General features: G+C 31.8%; 1 protein-coding gene across 1 annotated transcript; it reads right to left on the bottom strand.

The window, feature by feature from the left end:
- Positions 1-16,003: 16,003 nt before the first annotated feature.
- LOC122308024 (membrane steroid-binding protein 1-like) lies at positions 16,004-17,919 on the bottom strand. The gene is made up of 2 exons (XM_043121182.1): positions 17,545-17,919; positions 16,004-16,577 (listed from the first exon to the last, which is right to left on the bottom strand). The coding sequence occupies exons 1-2, from the start codon at positions 17,847-17,849 to the stop codon at positions 16,235-16,237; spliced, it is 648 nt and encodes a 215-aa protein (XP_042977116.1). The 5' UTR covers positions 17,850-17,919; the 3' UTR covers positions 16,004-16,234.
- Between the last annotated feature and the right edge of the window lie 2,093 nt (positions 17,920-20,012).

The following is a 20,012-nucleotide window of genomic DNA, read 5'->3' as shown; positions in this document are numbered from 1 at the left end:
TGGCTTAAAGCCTCCTTAATTACTAGATTTTGGCTTTCGTTACATTTTATTTCTCTCTCTTACCTTTTCAACTTTCTTGCTAGGAGATCTCTCACAATTAACGGGCACATTCTCCACGTCTTTCCCTAAAGGTATTGAGTTTGGAGTAATACCTAAACTTGACCCATTTTTCTTTTTTATAAGGTCCATGTGTGCTTGCCATTTCGGTTGGTGCCTCAATAGATTCCAACAATGATCCACCGGTAAAGTTATGTTTGAGGTTCTCTTGGTACAAGAATTTTGCCTTATCAACCTACAAAATAGTTTCCACAATTAGTACTAATGTCATTGTCAATACTTAATAATTAGAACCACAAACCAGCAGTAAAAAGCATTATACCTTGTCCTGCTCAGTTGCACCGCTTGGATGCATTCTTTCAACTTGGGCTAAGTTACCACAGAATTTATTGACGCATTTTTAAATGACTGATCACTGATTGGTCAAAGAGGCAATAAACCGTTCTTGACAATTAGGTTTTTTATATGTGGAGTAGTACTCATAAATTCTACTCCACATTTGTGAAGATGATTGGTCAGTACCCCGTATGGGATCCATACTAATGCTAAGCCAAGCTAATACGAGGACAGTATCTTCCTCTGCAATAAATGACACACCCCGCTGGGCTTTTTGTTTCATTTTTCTTGTTGGGTTTGTGTCGCTTAGACATCAACACTTGCACTGCTCATATGGGGGTTGTTAATATCAATTTCACCACTTTCCAACAATGTGGTAAAGAATGGATCATCATCAATTAAACAGTTCATCCTTCAACAAAATATTGAAGGATAAAATGTTACTCAAACAGCATATGGGAAACAATATATGCAGTGCATATGAGAGATTATATGCAAACTGCATGCTGAATATCTAATCAGATTACATAAACATATTGTACATATATAAACATATTGTACATACATAAACAATCCATATGACTAAAGACATACATAAACAATTTATATGCAAAATGTTGATTGTTTTTATAAGCATGCCAATATCAAATGTATGAGTCACTAATGAAGTTTGCATCTAGTCTAAATAATTCTGTTTGTTACTAATGAGTTACTAATAATATTTTCAAAAGTGATTGATGTTTTTTTTACTTATGCAAAAGGTAGATGATTTTGTTTGAAATATTTGAAAAGTAAAGTGTGTTCGTTTTGTCATATGCAAAAAGTAAAAGATTAGATTTGATTTGTTTGAAAAGAAAAGTGTACTCCTTTTCTCATATGTCAAAAGTAAAAAAATTAGCTTTGAAGTTTTTAAAAAATGAATGATGTTGTCTTTGACAATTGAAAAAGAAGAACCTTTTATTTGAATTTTTTGAAAAAATGAATGATGTTGTCTTTGACATGTGAATCTTTTTTAATTTGAATATGAAATCTCGTATGCCTATAAATACATCATTTGAGAACATCACATTTACAACATTCAGAGCATACAACATTCATTCAAAGTTTTCATTCTTTCTTCTCTAAGTATTGAGCCTTAATTCTTGTTCATTTTGAAAGATATAATTTGCGCTGTATTGTTCTTATTTCACTCATTGAGGAGTGTTTTCTTATAACTTACCTACTATCAGCTCTTGTATATTATCAGAAAAAGGGTGTGCATAACCCTTGTGCGTGTAGAAAAGTGTTCTACACGAAAAATAGTTGAATCACCACTTGTAAGGTGATTGCAAGTGTAGAGGGTGTTCTACACGGATCCTTTATAGCGGTGTTGTTCAAAGGTGTTGTGACGCCCCCAAATTCCGTTTGGGATCGGACGGACATTTGAAACGTCGAGACATGCAACACAAAGTTTCCTGCCCCCGTTCATGACATATAAGATGCAATGTTCCTAACATGCATCTAACAATATGCAATATTCGCAGCGGATAAATTTTTTCTTTAGCAATACTATGCACCAAATTGAAAATATCTCAAATGCTTAAAACATACGTCATACATAAAAATCCATTGAACAACTAAGATCACAACACTAGTCCAAAATGGTTATGATCCAAAAAGTAGTAGAGATGCAACTCAATCGTACAAGTAGTAATTTACGTTAATTACTATATCAACATTTATGTCGCACCGTCACTTAGTCAACTGTGTCTAGTTGATCAGCTCCTGATTCTCCTTCAGGTCCTGTAACAAGATCTACCATTCAGGGGGAATGGTAGTTGGGACTACCAAAGTGAGATTTGATTACAAATCTCAGTAAGTTAACAAAAAAATTTCCACACAAGCTAATGATGCATGGATGACAGTAAAAGCATAAATGCATAATCAAATTCATAAGTAATTAAAGCATAACTTAGAGTACAACATAGCATAATTGACATAACTTAAATTGAAACATGAACTGAAATTGACTTGACATGAACTTGATCTGAAACTTGACTTAGCATGAACTTACTTTGAAACTTGAATTAACATGAAAAATACATACTCCACAGTTGTTGTGGCCCCATGTATTCTACGCAAACTTGACTTAACATGAAAAACATATACTCCACAGTTGTTGTGGCCCCATGTATTATACGTATAAATACATACTCCACAGTTGTTGTGGCCCCATGTATTCTACACAAACTTGACTTAACATGAAAAATACATACTCCACAGTTGTTGTGACCCAATGTATTCTACGTGTAAATACATACTCCACAGTTGTTGTGGCCCCATGTATTCTACGCATCACAATTGTAGTTAAATACATACTACACAGTTGTTGTGGCCCCATGTATTCTACACAAACATAATGTACTCAAGATGAAACGTGACTGGAATACAAAAGGACTGAAGCCCTGACGTAACATAACGTGATTTGAACATAACTTGAAATACATGACCAACTTAAGATAGAAACATTTCGTAACATGGCATAACATATAATAGACAACATATTTAACATGACATATTTGCAACAGTGAATATTACATGACTTGACATACATGTAATAGATGGCATACTTAGCATGATGTACTTGTAATGTACAGTAATACATAACAGAATATATTATGTAACAGATAAAAATTGATGACAGAATAAATTCTGTATAATAGACCATTACGTGATAACTTGGCATGGCATGACATATATGATAACACACATACATACACTGTAGTTCTTTTACTTAGCACACATACACAGTAGACTGCTAGTAAGTTAGAAGCTAACTTACCTCGATCTCCGCATTTCTTATAAAACTTCAAGTGCGATCACGAGGAACTGTAATTAGTGATTCTAAAAGTTAGAACTAAATCACTAAAAATTTGAAATATGAAAAATACTAACTTAAAGAGTAAAATTTTCATTTTACTCTCTACATGTGGGAAAATGACCGTTTTACCCATAACTTAAGGATTTTGCATACTAACTCCAAAAGTTTCCAAAATTTTAATTTCTCATGTAAATTTTGTCCTAAATTTAAATATCAACTTAGAAAAATTTAAAACAAAACACAACTATGAAAAACACACTATGGCCGAAACATCCATAGGTCATTTCCCTTGATTTTTGTTATAATTCCTTCCAACTTCAAAATTCATGCTTAAACCAAAATTTTGCAACAAACATCTTCCAATCTTAAGTTCAAAACCATATTTAAAACATCCATTTAGAAAAAGCTAATAATTAATACCAAACCTTTTTGTAAAAAAATCGAAGCACTTGAATCACAAGTTTTGACCTTAAATCAAAACATCTCCAAGAATTTCAAAAATCAAATCTTACTTCTAACATATTCATAATATCATCCTAACATCAACCATGCTTTAAATCATCAAACTAAAGTCACCAAAATCACAAAATAACATTTGGAGTTTTTGGTTTTACACTTAGTCCAAAAACAGAAATTTTTTCCTCAACTAGTTTTGATAAATCTCTTGATCTATGACTTATAAATATATGATCTTCAAACTAAACCATCACATGGTTTAAAAAGATGTCCTAAAACATATATATAAGCTTCTAATTCAAGATCACATGGTTAGAAATTAACCAAAACATAAATTTAGCCAAGAATATCCACATTTTGGCTTATTTGAATATCTCTTTGCATAAAATTTCATATTTTTGACACTAACATCAAATATTTTCAAAATAATAATATAACATGTATATAAGATACTTAAGATCCTCCAATAAAATTATTAAAGTCATTAGAATAGGTTTAGACCACCAAAGAGTTAAACTTTCTCAAAACAGAAACTGTTTTTCTTCTTCCAGTTTCTAAGTTTCTAAATCTAAGAAAATCTTTCATCAAAACCTTTAATCATGCAAAACTCCTCAACCAATAGTCACATATACATGTTAACAATACTCCATAAAAATTTTGGATCAATATCTATCCATTAGTTTGGTCAAAAACTCCAAACTATAACATATTCTCCAGTTTATCTCCCAGAATGACCTTTCTATAGTTTACACAATATTTGACTGACCAAATGATCCTCAAATGGGGCAAATAAGATATCCATGTAAACTAGACTCAAAAAGAAACAACTTATATGAAGGAGACTTTATGATAAAACACTTACAAAAGCTTCGAAATGGGTATACAAAAGACCTCCTAAAAGTTGTCCGAGAGAGAGTGTTTGATATTCTTTCAATGGAAAGTGTAAATGAAGATAATTTCGTGGGGAGAGGTGGCTGGAGATACTTATGGATGAGATATGGAAGAGATGAGGCTGGAGTTGAGAGTTGAGTGTAGTTTTCTCCTACCAAAAAAAAAATCTATAAATGATTATCTTATAATATTCTATCCAATAATATCTAAAAAAAAAATCAACTTAAGATATTTTTATCTAATAATATCTATCAACTCAAAATATTTTTACCCAATAATATTCACAAAAATTACCTCAAGATATTTCTTTTTATCCAATAATATCTACAGTTTTGAACAGACGTTTTGTCCGAAAATATGAAAAAATGTTATTGCGCCATAAGACTTTAAATAATCCTCCGAGTCTAATGGCACAAACCATAATATATTTTGACACTTCTAACTATCTCCAATAATCAAAAATACACTTATGATACCATAGTAAATAATAACACTAATTATATAGTTAGACAAAAACCTATACGATTAATGGATTCGTGAAAACTTATGAGGTTTTCACGAGATTCCTAAAGTTAATAGAAATTTCACAATTGAATTTCTAGCGGGCTGTTACAGGTGTAATAGGTTTCTATCTCCACCTGAAGGAGGTTGAATAGTAAATTTAGAGATCCTTAAGGGGTAGCTTGAGGCGAGAACGTAGGCAGTGGTCTCGAACCTCGTTAACATACTGCGTTTGCTTCTCTCTTACCCTTACTCTTTATATTTATTACTGTTTCGTATTTTGTTTATATTTTATATTGTATATTTGAGTTATAATTGTTATTTTTTTAAATCTAACTCAATTCACCCTCTCTCTTGTGTTAGTCATCTGGGCAACAATTAGTATCAGAGTTAAGAGCTCTATTATAAGATTAACTATCTTTTGAGTTAAGATCTTATGGCTAACATTGCAGTTTCATTTGGTGAAGGTCAATCTAGCAGTCGGCCTCCACTCTTTTGTGGAGATAATTACTCATTCTGGAAAGTTAGAATGAGAATATTCCTTCAGGCTCAAAGTCGAGAAATCTGGAAATGTATTGTAAATGGACCTTATATTCCAACAAAAGTGGTTGATGGAGTAAAGGTCAAAAAGGAAGAAGAAGAGTTTGATCATAAAGACGATAGACTTTATACTTTGAATTTAACTGCTATGAATTTATTATTTAATACTCTCAATAGAAATGAGTTTAATAGAATAATGACTTGTGCTATGGCAAAAGAAATTTGGGATAATTTGGAAGTTACTTATGAAAGAACTTCACAAGTCCAGAAATAAAAAATTTATATTCTTACTCATGAATATGAAATGTTTAAGATGAATGATAATAAATCTATTTCTAGTATGCACACTTGTTTTACTAACATCATAAACAGCTTGACAGCTCTTGGCAAAGTTTATTCCAAGGTATAGATAGTAAGAAAAATTCTCAACTCTCTACCAAAACGCTGGGAATCAAAAGTGACAGTGATTCTTGAAGCTAGACATCTCAGGAAGCTCAAAATGAATGAACTCATCGGGTCACTTATCACCCATGAGTACACATTGAAAAGAGGAGAAGAAGAAGGAAAGCCAAAGAAGAACTTGGCACTTAAAGTTATTCCTCATGAAAGTGAAAGTGATGAAGATGAAGAAAATGAAGACAAAAATGAAGAAGTTGCGATGATAACAAGAAGAATTCAGAGGTTCTTAAAGAAAAATAAAACTCCTTCGAGGAAATCTTTCAAAAAGTTTTCCAAAAAAGATTCAAGTAAAAATGACACTTTAGTTTGTTATAAATGCAATAAGCCTGATCATATCAAACCAGATTGTCCTCTGCTAAAAAAAGATCGAAACAAGAGCAAGAAAGCAATGAAAGCTACATGGGATGATGATTTAAGTAGTTCAGATAGTGAAGCAAGCAATGGAGAATCAGCAAATCTTTGTCTTATGGCTAAAGATGACATTGAGGTAACAAATCTTGATAATATTAAAGATCCTTCATATGAAGAATTGCAAAATATTTTATAAGAGATACGTGAGGAATTTGAAAAATTGGGTATCAAGTATACAGTTTTGAAAAAGAAAAATTCTTCTTTAACAAAAGAAATTGATATTTTAAGAAAAGAAAGTATCATTTTGAAAGATGAAAATCTTGTATTGAATAAGAAGAAAACCGATTTGGAAAATATTGTTGAAAACTTTACGAATGGAAAAAGAAATTTTGAAAAACTTCTTAGTAGTCAAAGATGTGTTTTTGACAAGGCAGGTTTGGGATATACGCCAAAACAAAAATACAAACCTTATAAAAATTTCTTTGATAATCCTTCTACATCAAAAACTAATATTCAAAATTCTTTTCATAAAAATAATTTTGTCAAAAAAGATATTATTATAATCATTCAAGTTTTTCATATATGTCACATGCTATTTGCAATTTTTGTAATAGAAATGGTCATAACTATCATACTTGTTCTATTAGAAGAAATCATACAATGACTATTAGGGTCATATGGGTACCTAAAAATCTTGTTTCTTCTAATACTAATAAATAAATGACCCAAAGAACTTGGGTACCAAGAAAAATCATTTTAATTATTTTTATAGGTATGCATGAAGTCATCCACAAGCAAAAACAAGTGGTTTTTAGATGGTGGATGTTCAAGACACATGACAGGAGACAAGACTAAATTTTTTGATTTTAGATCTAAAGAAGAAGGACACGTGACATTTGGAGACAACTCGAAAGGAAAGATCGTGGGAATAGGTAAAATTGGTAATGAATCTTCTCTCATAATTGAAGATGTTCTACTTGTTGAAGGTCTAAAACATAATCTTTTAAGTATAAGTCAATTATATGATAAACGATTTACAGTTACTTTCAAAATGGATAAGTGCATTATTTTGAATGATCATGATTGTAATATTTGTTTTATTGCTTTTAGAAGTAATAATGTTTATACAATCGATTTTGAAGTAATTACCTTACAATATGTTATTTGCTTTTCAGCTCAAAACGAAACTAGTTAGCTATGGCATAGAAGATTAGGTCATGCCAATATGGAACTTATTTCCAAACTTTCAAAAAATGATCTTATGAGAGGTTTACCAAAAGCAAATTTTCTTAAAGACAAAATTTATGATGCATGCCAATTTGGAAAACAAACAAAAACTTCTTTTAAAACCAAGAAACATATTTCTACTACTAGACCATTGCAACTGATACACATGGATCTTTTTGAACCAAATAGAGTTGCAAGTTTAGAAGGAAAATATTATACATTTGTTATTGTTGATGATTTCTCTATATATACTTCGGTTATCTTTCTTACTCATAAAGATGAGGCACATAATGTCTTTACCAAGTTATGCAAGAGAATTCAAAATGAAAATGACTATACTATTTCAAGTATCCGAAGTGATAGGGGAAAATAGTTTGTTAATAAAAATATTAAAATATTTTGTGATGAAAGTGGTTTTGTGCATAATTTTTCTACTCCTCAAACTCCTCAACAAAATGGGGTAGTAGAGAGGAAAAATAGATCTCTTCAAGAGATGGCAAGAACAATGCTCAATGATAACAACTTGCCTAGTTATTTTTGGGCCGAAGCGGTAAGTACTGCATGTTATGTTATAAATAGAGTTATGTTAAGGTCTAAATTAGATAAAACCCCCTATGAGCTTTGGAATGAGAAAAAGTCCAACATTAGTTACTTTCATGTATTTGGATGCAAATGTTTTATTTTGAATGACAGAAATAATTTAGACAAATTTAATGCAAAATCTGATGAAGGTATTTTTCTCGGGTATTCTACTAATAGTAAAACTTATAGAGTATTCAATAAAAAGACTTTAACTGTACAAGAATCTATGCATGTAGTATTTGATAAATCTAATTCTCCACACTCCAAGAAATCTATTGATGAAAAAAACATGAGGTATAAATAACACAGAAAGTCTCAATCTCAACAAAGAGAACATAATAGAAGAAGTTTAACATGGAACCATCAGGAAAGATTATCAAAATTTAATACAAGATGCAACTAAACAGTGGAAATTTGTAAAAGATCATCCAGTGGAACAAATTTTAGGAGAACCTTCACGAGATGTAAGTATTCGATCATCTCTTAGAAATATTTGCAATTATAATGCTTTTCTATCTCAGATTGAATCCAAAATTATTGATGATGCACTTCTTGATGAATCTTGGATTCTAGCTATGCAAGAAGAGTTGAATCAATTTAAAAGAAATGATGTTTTGACACTTGTTCTTAGACCCAAAAATCATACTATTAGTGGAACAAAACGGGTTTTTAGCAAAGTTTTGAAATCCGTTCCGGAGACCATTCCGGTTGAGGCACTGGAACGGAATATTTCGGTACCGGTACGTTTCGGTGTACCGTTTCGGGATTAATTATATATTATATATAAATATTTATATGTATATATAAACTAACAATTAATAAAATAAATACATATATATGTAAGTGTGTGATATGTATATGTGTATATATATAGAAGAATTAAAGATTTATAAAATGAATATATATTGAAAAAAATCACAAACTTGAGTTAAGACATAAAAATAAAAGAAAAAAAATTAAAGAATAGACAAATTATTAAAAGTAACAATACTTCTAGTGCACGAAAAGGGGTATTTGAATTCTAAAAGTATAATTTTATTCATTATTTTTTAACTTATTTACAAGAGTTTTTTTTTTTTTTTTGACCGGAATTACTATTCCGGCCGGAATACCGGAATTCCGGCCGGAATTGACCGGAACGGCCGGAATTTGACCGGAACGGCCGGAATTTGACCCGGAACGGAATAGGTACCTATCCCGTTCCGGTCACTGTTCCGGCACGAAAAATTCCGGCCATTCCGGCCGGAACGGAACGGTTTTTAAAACCTTGGTTTTTAGAAACAAGAAAGATGAGTCCTGAGTCATTACTAAAAATAAAGCTCGACTTGTAGCACAATGTTTTAATAAAGAAGAATGAATCGATTATGATGAGACATATGCACCAGTCGCAAGATTAGAAGTTATTCGAATGCTACTTGCATATGCTTGTTATAAAGATTTCAAACTTTTTCAAATGGATATTAAAAGTGCTTTCTTAAATGGTTTTATAAATGAAGAGGTATATGTTGAGCATCCTCCAGGTTTTGAAAATCATATTTTTCCAAATCATGTTTTCAAACTCACAAAAGCATTATATGGACTTAAACAAGCTTCTAGAGCTTGATACGAGAGACTCAGTAGTTTCTTAATTGAAAAAGGTTTTTCAAGAGGAAAAATCGACACAACTCTTTTCATTAAATATGAAAATAATGATATTCTTTTGATTCAGATTTATTTTGATGATATAATATTCGGTGCTACTAATGAAAATATGTGTTAAGTTTTTGCTAAGACTATGCAGGAAGAATTTGAGATGAGCATGATGGGAGAACTTACATTCTTTCTTGGATTGCAAATTAAGCAAGCAAAAAGTAGGACATTCATCAATCAATCAAAATATATTAAGGAATTACTGAAGAAGTTTGGGATGGAAAGTACTAAGGAAATTGGAACACCAATGAGCCCATCAACTAAACTTGATAAAGATGAATCCGGTAAACCAGTTGACTCGAAAATATATCGAGGTATGATTGGTAGCTTATTATATTTAACAGCCAGTAGACCAGATATTATGTTTAGTGTGTGTTTATGTGCACGCTTTCAATCATCTCCAAAAAAATCACATTTAATTGTAGTTAAGCGCATTCTTAGATATTTTAGTGGTACAATTAACCTAGGGTTATGGTACCCTAAGCACACATCTTTCGATCTAATCAGCTATACAGATGCAGATTATGCTGGCTGTAAAATAGATCGAAAAAGCACTAGTTGAGCATGTCATTTCTTAGGTCATACACTAGTTTCCTGGTTTAGTAAAAAATAATATTCTATTGCACTATCTACTGCTGAGGTAGAAAATGTTGCTGCGGGTAGTTGTTGTGTTCAAGTTCTCTACATGAAGCAACAACTTGAAGATTTTAAACTCATGTGTAATCGCATTCCAATCAAATGTGATAATACAAGTGCTATAAATCTTTCAAAGAACCCAATACAACATTCTAAAACTAAGCATATTGAAATAAGATATCATTTTCTTCGAGATCATGTGCAGAAAGGCGATATAGTATTAGAGTTCAGAAACACACACGATCAGTTAGCAGATATTTTCACAAAACCTTTACCAGAAGATAGATTATGTATTATCAGAAGAGAAATAGGTATGATACATGCTATGAATATCTATTAAAAGATAGACCAGAGTCAATAAAAATAGAGATAGATTTTTTAAATACTTTTACATAAACTTGAGATTCTTAGCCTTATGTTTGAGATGCTCATTCTCTTCATACAATATCATGTCATTCTTATCCATGGGAACTGGCAAGCGAAATGAAAAATCTAATAAAGATTTCAGCTGTTTATTCTTCTGCCGAATAATTCATTCCCTTGTGTGAGACTCTTGAACAATTCATTGAAGTACAACAATTTGTTCTTTGAGTTTTTCAACTTCATGATTTTTGGCTTGTAGCCGCTGGAAAAAAGCAACAATAGAGTAAGAGTAGCGTGTCCCAAAACTCACCAAGTCATAGATAGCATCAGAATCTGACTTATTACCCAAATTATTATTTTCTTGCTGCAACATGGCACAAATGGCAGCTGCTGAAAAAACAGGAGGTTGAGGTGCAGAATGCCTCATGGATGGATCTAGAGAAATGTTAGAAGAATGAGCCATTGAGAAAAGAATAGAAGGCTTAAAACGAGAATGTTGAAGGAATGCAGATGAGTTATAGAGATGAGAAGAAAACTTGATGCGGATTGGATGAACTTTAAGACTGATTTTATAGAGATAGCATAAAGAACAAAACAAGCTATCATCCAAATCAAAGAACAATGTGATTTTTTTTTACCGATCGGTGAAAATGACATTTTTTAGAAATTCGGAACCTTCAATCTCGTTTGTCAACAATATCAGGCGATTTTTTTTAAAATCTCCAGCCACACTTGTCGGGTCACTGACGGATCCAATTTATTTATTATTTTTCAACTATCAACAGTTTCTACTAACGCACTGTTTTCTTCAGTTCATTTACTTGTTGCGGATCCTTTTTAATGATGCCAAAAGAGGGAGAAGTGTTAGACTAGAACATTAACATTGTTTGAATTGCTAAACTTGTTATATATGCTTGGAATTATATTCATACTTTTGCTTGAAAAATTAACGCACATTCTCAAGGGGAACTTAAGTATTAATACAGATTTCAAGTTCTATCAAGTATTTGTCATCATAAAAAATGGGGAGATTGTTGAACCCAATGTTTCAATGTTTGTGTAATTATATATCTACACATGGATTTTGATGATAACAAATGAATTCAAAGAATAAAGAAGTCTCATGCTCAAGTTGTCTACACAATGGAGTCAAGCACATCAAGGAAACAAGCATGAGCAAGAAAGGAATAAGTTCACATTAAAATTATAGAGTAATGTTGTAAATCTTTTAAAAATTCGAAATTAAGATTAAGGTTCAAAATTAATATTTTATTATAAAGGATTAAAATATATTTTCCACATGTGCATGAATATTTTTAAAAATTTTAAAAGATGATTGATTGTTATCTTTTACATGTGCATGTTTTGATTAAAGGGTTGAACTTTGAAAATATTAAAGATGATTGATTATCATCTTTCACATGTGCATGTTTTATTTGAATATTTTCAAAAGTGATTAGTGCTTTTTTTGACTTATGCAAAAGGTAGATGATTTTGTTTGAAATATTTGAAAAGTAAAGTGTGCTCCTTTTGTTATATGCAAAAAGTAAAAGATTAGATTTGAATTTTTTGAAAAGTAAAGTGTGCTCCTTTTGTCATATGCAAAAAGTAAAAGATTAGGTTTGATTTGTTTGAAAAGAAAAGTGTACTCCTTTTCTCATATGTCAAAAGTAAAAGATTAGGTTTGAAATTTTTGAAAAATGAATGATGTTGTCTTTGACAATTGAAAAAGAAGAACATTTTATTTGAATTTTTTAAAAAAGTGAATGATGTTGTCTTTGACATATGAATCTTTTTTAATTTGAATATGAATTCTCATATGCCTATAAATAGATCATTTGAGAGTTTTACATTTACAACATTCAGAGTATACAACATTCATTCAAAAATTTCATTCTCTCTTCTCTAAGCATTGAGCCTTAATTCTTATTCATTTTGAAAGATATAGTTTGCGCTGTATTGTTCTTATTTCATTCATTGAGGAGTGTTTTCTGATAATCTACCCACTATCAGCTCTTGTATCTTATCAGAAAAAGGGTGTGTATAACCCTTGTGCGTGTAGAAAGTATTTTACACGGGGAATAGTTGAATTACCACGTATAAGGTGATTGCAAGTGTAGAGGGTGTTCTACATGAATCTTTTGTAGCGGTGTTGTTCAAAGGTGTAATAGGTTTCTATCTCCACCTGAAAGAGGTTGAATAGTGAATTTGGGGATCCTCAAGGGGTAGCTTGAGGCGAGGACATAGGCAGTAGGGCCGAACCTCGTTAACATACTGAGTTTGCTTCTCTCTTACCCTTACTCTTTATATTTATTCCTGTTTCGTATTTTGTTTATATTTTATATTGTATATTTGATTTATAATTGTTATTTTTTTAAATATAACTCAATTCACTCCCCTCTTGTATTAGTCATATGAGCAACAGTAGATGAATTTAAGGCAAATTTATTCAAATTTAAGAATAAAAATGAAGATGAATAAACCATTACTAGTGCTCAACACTCCTTTAGTTTAGCGAAGAGTAACTAATTGAAATAGATAATGCAATGGAAATTGGAAACTAGCTTGTATGGACCATCTCTTGCACCATTTGTGTTTATCAATGACAATCCTTCCGATCGTCTTTAATAGATAAGTTTGTCCTTGTCACAAACTTATATAATTTAATATAGTATGTTAGATTATAAAGTATATTTAATATATCATATAACATTATATTAGTTTGTGAGTTTATTTTTGTGAATTTTTTTCATGACTATAACATTTCTCTTATGAAAAAATACTTCATTTAACTCAGTCCATCCCTTTGAGTAGACTTCAATAAGCAGCTGACAGAGGGATACAGCACACAGGGGAAGACCAATCCAAAACTCACATGTACGTTTGTTTTCAATTTTCAAGTCTTGAGATAAGTTTGATTCTTCGTTGCAAGAGCAACTCATGCATCTCAAAACGCCAAACGATTACCTTTGGAGAAGTCGCAACTACATGAAGTCAATATGCAAAGCATCAACTACAACAGGAAGATTAAAACACATAAAATAGCAAAATATATCTTTTATTCTTCAATGCTATATCCAAAATTGATGGTATAAGCAAGCGGACTTCTCCATTAAACTACTATGGAGCTAATATTGCTTTCTGCCATACATGAGATCTGACCCATGCCAGCTTGCATAAATCAATCTTGATACCTGGTTTTTATGCCATTGGCATTGACTGTACCCATTATAGTTAATAATGCCTCAGTAAACAGAATCAAATTTAAATTTCTAGAATGCTCATTTCTGAACCATCAATGATATTGATCGAGCTACAGATGAATAACTCGGTGCAATAACAAAAACCCATATTTTCTGTTTCATTTATAGGTCATATATTTCCTCTTATCAAAAGTCTAAAGAGTAATTAGTATTATTACTCGTCCAGAGTTTCTGGGAATTTGTTCGGGGTTGTTCTGGCCATATAGCAAACTAAATCCTTGATGAACGACATGATTTTCTAGAAAGATTAATGTGATAAACAGTTTGACAAAGATCTTTCACTAAAGTCAGCAAAGCGACAGGCTCAAAACATAACTGAACTCTATGCTTCGATATTCTAAACATTACGGCGGCCACTCAGTTGTGAAGTGGGTTTGGTCCCCCTGGAACACGTGGATGTGAAACAATGTGCACATGCTTGACCTTGTTGTCTCTGAATGCCGCGAATTGAGCAACAGTACTCGGTTGATGCCGGGGAAATGGAGAAGACGGCTTTGTTCTTATTCTTGGTTCTGTTTCGTCATCGAGTGTCCTGTTGATTTGCCGGCAACTAGAAGGAAGTGCAGACGCTAGAAGAATAATGAAGAACACAGTTAGAAGTGAAGAGCTATGAATTCCCATGTCTCAAAACTTTAGGAAAATGAGAATTGGAAAGGGAGTTTACAGAAGAGATAAAGGACCTTTGGAGTTCTTTGATTGTATAAGACACATAATGGAATCAGGCAACATGAAGAAAAGGCCAAAATTCACAATCAGTCAGTATCAAAATGACTTCATACCCGTTTTGTCATCATTATTAGGCCTAACTGGAGGAGAGATTAGATAATCAGAGATGCCGCCAAGGAGTTGGTGTATGACACTCAATGTTGATGTCATTTTAGCACTCGACTGCTAATTAGACTGTATGTAACTAGGTGTAAATTGCATGCTCAATCACATTCTGACACGTAACCCACCACTTGGGACAAAATATGTCTGGCTCCAACATGTGTTGAGTCGGCCAAGCGTGTATTGGAATACCATAATCCGACAATTTAGGATCCACTTTTCAATGGCTAATCTCTAGTGGCGGTTGTTAAGTGTCCAAGGCTTTTAATCCAAAACGTACAAATTGTTGTGCTGAAAGGACAGCTCGGTGCCCAAATTCAACCCTGTCTGGCATTCTCATTTCCCCCGTTTGTTTGCGGAGAAACTCAAGAAACGCAAAGAAAATGTTGAATTGATGGAAGAAACCGTAATGACTATTTTTAGAAAAATTAGATGGATCCACTTGTAATGTCGGGTAATGAAGAGGTGTAAAATTCCTTCCTTTTTTTCGATTTGTTATATTCAAAATTCTAATCTAAATTATAAAACTTATCTCAATTTATTAAGTACGCGGTTTATATTTTATAGAGGATTCCAGATGTTACAAAGTTAGACTTGCCTCGATTTTGCTCGAGAAAATTCAGAAACAAAATATTATTTCCTTCGTGTTATTTTCTCATAAACCAAGCAGAGAGGAGGGAGAAGAGGATGAGAGTATTGGGAGAACAGATAACGGGATCGAGACCTGTAAGAGGGAGTGAAGAAAATGAGAAGGTAAAAGCCGAAAATGGATAGTAGTCTGTGAAGGAGAAGCTGAAATTGGGAAGGAGAAGATGGGCCAACAGCTTCCCATAGGAGTGTTCCATCCTTTCATGCCGGATCCGGACCAAAGTTAAATTCAAATTGCATATTAAGGAGCAAAAGCCACAAGTAATTAATCTATTTTGCTACACTCCTCCGATCAAATAAAATGCACCAAAGGAAGTAAGGAAAAAGTTGCAGCTATGAAATATCCAGGGTTTACCATCACTAATACATTATTCGACAAACTAGACTTTAAACAGACCTGTTCTCAAGAGAGGTATATTATACTGCAATCTTAAACTTGTGTCAAACATGATTCATGAAATACCAGCACCAATATTACTCTTCTTCAGCTTCTCCATTCGAAATGGTTTACCAAGTTTGCAATGGTGGCGCTTGCTTTATCCAAGGATTACTCTTTTGCAGCATCAGCTACTAAAGGAGTTTCCTCGGTTACAACAGCTGCAGTTTCTGAAGGACCATCTTCGGCAGGTTCAGCAACGTCACGATCTCTAGATTCTGCAGGTTCTTCGGTGGGCGCCCCATCCGTCACTACTGCAGACTTGACGCTTCCAACCTTAACATACTTGCTCATAAACTTGTATTCCCAGTCCTGCAAAGCGTCAAGTTCAAATGGACCGAGACCAGATACATCCCCAGTCAGATCTTTCTCTTCGAAAGACATTTTTGCAAGAGCTCTGCTGGCATCCTTTCCAGCAAACAGTGCATAAGGTCCACCAGGTCCATAAAATACCCTACCAGGAAGACGGGTTTAGATTAGATGCTCAAATCTCGATTTCAAAAGAAACATACTGAAAAGAGAATTCCAAACAAAAACAGGCACAAAAAAGTAGTTAAAAGCAAACATATTGTAGGGAAAGCAGAAAAGAGTTGGTGAAAGCAAAAGGCTGGTTCGACCCATAACTCGATCAAGGGAGAGACGGGAACACACAAATAAGATAGGAAATCATGAAAGTTGGCCCAGCTTTTGTCTAAAAAGTAGGTTCATGATGGACTACAGATTACTCTCTCATCCAGTGTGATGTATAGAGAATCCTAAAGGTTTCAAGTTATAAGACCCCTCCGTTCATACTTCAGAATATCCAACCTATATCAAGCACCTGCCATATATTTGAATAAGCTAATAAATATCGAAACAACCTCTTTTTAGACAACCAAATTAGCATACCAACAAGTCTAATCACATTAACAATGGATCATCAAAGCACAAAAAAAATGACATATCAACAACAAGCCTCTGTAACTTCATACGAACCTCGAGGTAAAAGTTCAATAACGAACTAAAATTACATAAGTACACTTTTCTACCAAAGACGATAATCAGTCAAAATGCGTCTTCATGGAGAATCGTCAGGACGCTCGAAAAAAATAACCCTCGATCATGGAATTTTTTAAAACCTAAAACGTAATACATTGATTTAAAAAATAAATAAAAAAACCATCGACAGAACCCTTTTAAAGGTCACTTTTCATATACCCAGAAGCCAAAGCCGTTGAACAAAAACAACCAATAACACGTCTCCGCTCCCCCAAAAGAAGAAAAATCTAAAACCCCAAAAGATTTCTAAAATTTTGACTACCAAGAATCCCAAAGAGTGAAAAACGCTCTAAAAAGTGAATTATACCATTATTTCTACAAATCCATACGCTAAATTTATATTTCCCACAAATTCAATCTACAAATTCGGTACAAAATAGTACCTGCTCTGCGACACGTCGTAGATCTGGCCCTTGATGGCCATGAGAAGAGGCTTCGCGGGGTCGGATCCATCGTACTGCTTGAGCTCCTCCTCAGTGATCTCCCCGAGCTGTACCGAAGGCGGCAGGGGCTGCGACGGCTGCTCGCTTTCCCGGGGCCTATAATGATGATCGGACGAACCGAACAGCCCCGATATCACGTAGTAGACGGCGAAGAAAAGAGCAAGAACCGTAAAGAAGGTAGCTGGAGATAGTCCCGTGTAGACTGGGATCGCCTCCTTCAATGTCTCCCACAGTTGCAGAGCCATTTTGCTTTTGGTTTGACTTCAGTTCAAACGAACGAGTGAGACAGCCAAAGAGGTAAACTATTTATAGATGCGGGGTGGCAATCGGTGCTAAGCGGTGGCGTTGGTGTGGTTTAAGTACTAAAATTTTGATTAGTGCAAAATTATATTTGAAAATTTTTTCTTTTATTATTATTTTGTTGTAATATTAGTAATTTTAGACATGCTTATGTTTTATTTATTTAAATTGTAATTCTGGATCAATGTTCATAGTCACTCTCTTAAACATTAAAAAAATAAAAAAAATATATAAATAAACACATTTAATAAACATATTTAACAATCATATTTTCATTTTTTGATTAGGAAAAATCAAGTTATAAGTATAATTATGCACTAATCTAATGTAATTGGTTAAAAAGTAGATTTTATTGAAAGCAGTACTAATTTAAATTTTGAATATGAAGGAATCAGTATTGGTACGCAGATTAATATGCGATTTTGTTTGTACATAGCAAAACTCATAATAAAATTATAATTTTAAAATAAAATTTAAATGAGCTATTGTGAGTTGATTTCAGGTTAAGTGGGTTGAAGTTGAACTATCTATTAATGACCCTTTTATTAATCGTGTCTCAACTAATTTTGAACTAAATCTATTTATATTAAACTCAAATTTGTTAATTTAGTGTCATGTTCATATTAGATTTACTAGTTTTGTTATATATTGTTATTTTTATATTATAAGTATTTTATCGGAATAACAATAGAGTCAAAATTTTACTGTATTCTATATAATTATTTTTTAAAATAAGAATATTTATATATGGTATATTTTATAAAAATATCTTTTAATTAAAATATAACTATATAAAGAATTATAAAAATAATTTTAGTTGTCATTTTCCATTTTACCAACTGTAGAGTCATTTGGTTTGCTCCAAATTTCTTACCAACCTCGTAAAAAATAAAATTGGACCCGTGCGGACTGGAAATAACTAGAAAAGTGATTAACTTACTTCTATGCTAAAACCTGCTAATAATTCTATATTAAATGCAGGGTAATTTTATAAAATCTAAAATTATTTTTAATGAACTAATGTTTGTATTGGCTCATTGTAAAAGAGTTGTGATGAAGTTGTATATTTATCATTAGATTACTGCTATAGCCCGAGAACCCATCGGTTAAAAAAAACAAAACTTTTAATTTTTCTATTTTTTTATATTCTTAAATATATTTAAAAAAATTTACAATATTATTAAAAAATAGTTCATCATAATTAAGTAAAAAAAAAACATATTCAGTACCCAAATTCGAGTCCCAAACCATTTCTTATATCTAATCCACGAGCTTGAGATCTGCTTGATTAAATTTAAATTTATTTATTTATTAAATAATGCTATATATATTTATAGAGTGTGTAAGTGTAGTATAAATATTTTAAAAAATAGTGAAATTTATTATTAAAAAATTAATTTAATTTATTGTGGATTCCATATTTATTAATTTTTTCAAAATAATTGCATGGTGCTTAGGCATTAACGACTGTAACTATCATTTTTCTTATTTATTATATGAGCAATTCCTAACACAAAATTATAATTAATTAATAAATAATATAACTCATCTAAAACTTTACTAAAATCTAGTAGGAATGTCAACATTCTAACATCACTTAAATATATATTTTTTTAATTTTTAATTTTTAATTTTTAAATTTTTCATATAATTATTACTTAATTATTACAACTTTTTTAAATTTTGAAATAAAATACAAAAAATACTTCAAATTTTTTAAATTCTAAAATAAAAATTATATTCTAACATTGTTTTAACTTATTTAATTTTTTCACTCATTTTTCAAAATTCTGTAAAATATTTTAATTCAAATAATTTCACTACTATTCACAAATTTTTTTAATCTAATCTTAACATCCAAATCATGAAAATATCTTAAATATTTATAGAAACAAAAAATTTTATTCATATAAAATGTTCTTAATATTATTCATATTTATTGAATTGTTACGAACATAGTTAATGATATATGTGTTAATGTAGACATGTGAAGTATACATTTATATTCCATACATAAATATTCATGTTGCATATCATATATATCCCTCTCTCCCGCTCTCTATCATGCATGTTAGAGTTTTGAACGATTATATATACTTTTATTTTAA

The sequence above is a fragment of the Carya illinoinensis genome, chromosome 4, assembly GCF_018687715.1.
Source record: "Carya illinoinensis cultivar Pawnee chromosome 4, C.illinoinensisPawnee_v1, whole genome shotgun sequence".
In the NCBI taxonomy this organism is placed as follows: Eukaryota; Viridiplantae; Streptophyta; class Magnoliopsida; order Fagales; family Juglandaceae; genus Carya; species Carya illinoinensis.
The sequence above is the reverse complement of the archived record's forward strand: the minus strand, read 5'-3'. Positions and strand labels throughout refer to the sequence as shown.

What these genes read in the sequence shown, in the direction of transcription:
- LOC122308024 (XM_043121182.1), bottom strand. Translation starts at nt 17,849, where the DNA reads ATGGCTCTGCAACTGTGGGAGACATTGAAGGAGGCGATCCCAGTCTAC. An exon ending in TACGACGTGTCGCAGAGCAG is followed by an intron (nt 16,578 to 17,544) that starts GTACTATTTTGT and finishes TCTTCCTGGTAG; the next exon opens with GGTATTTTATGGACCTGGTG.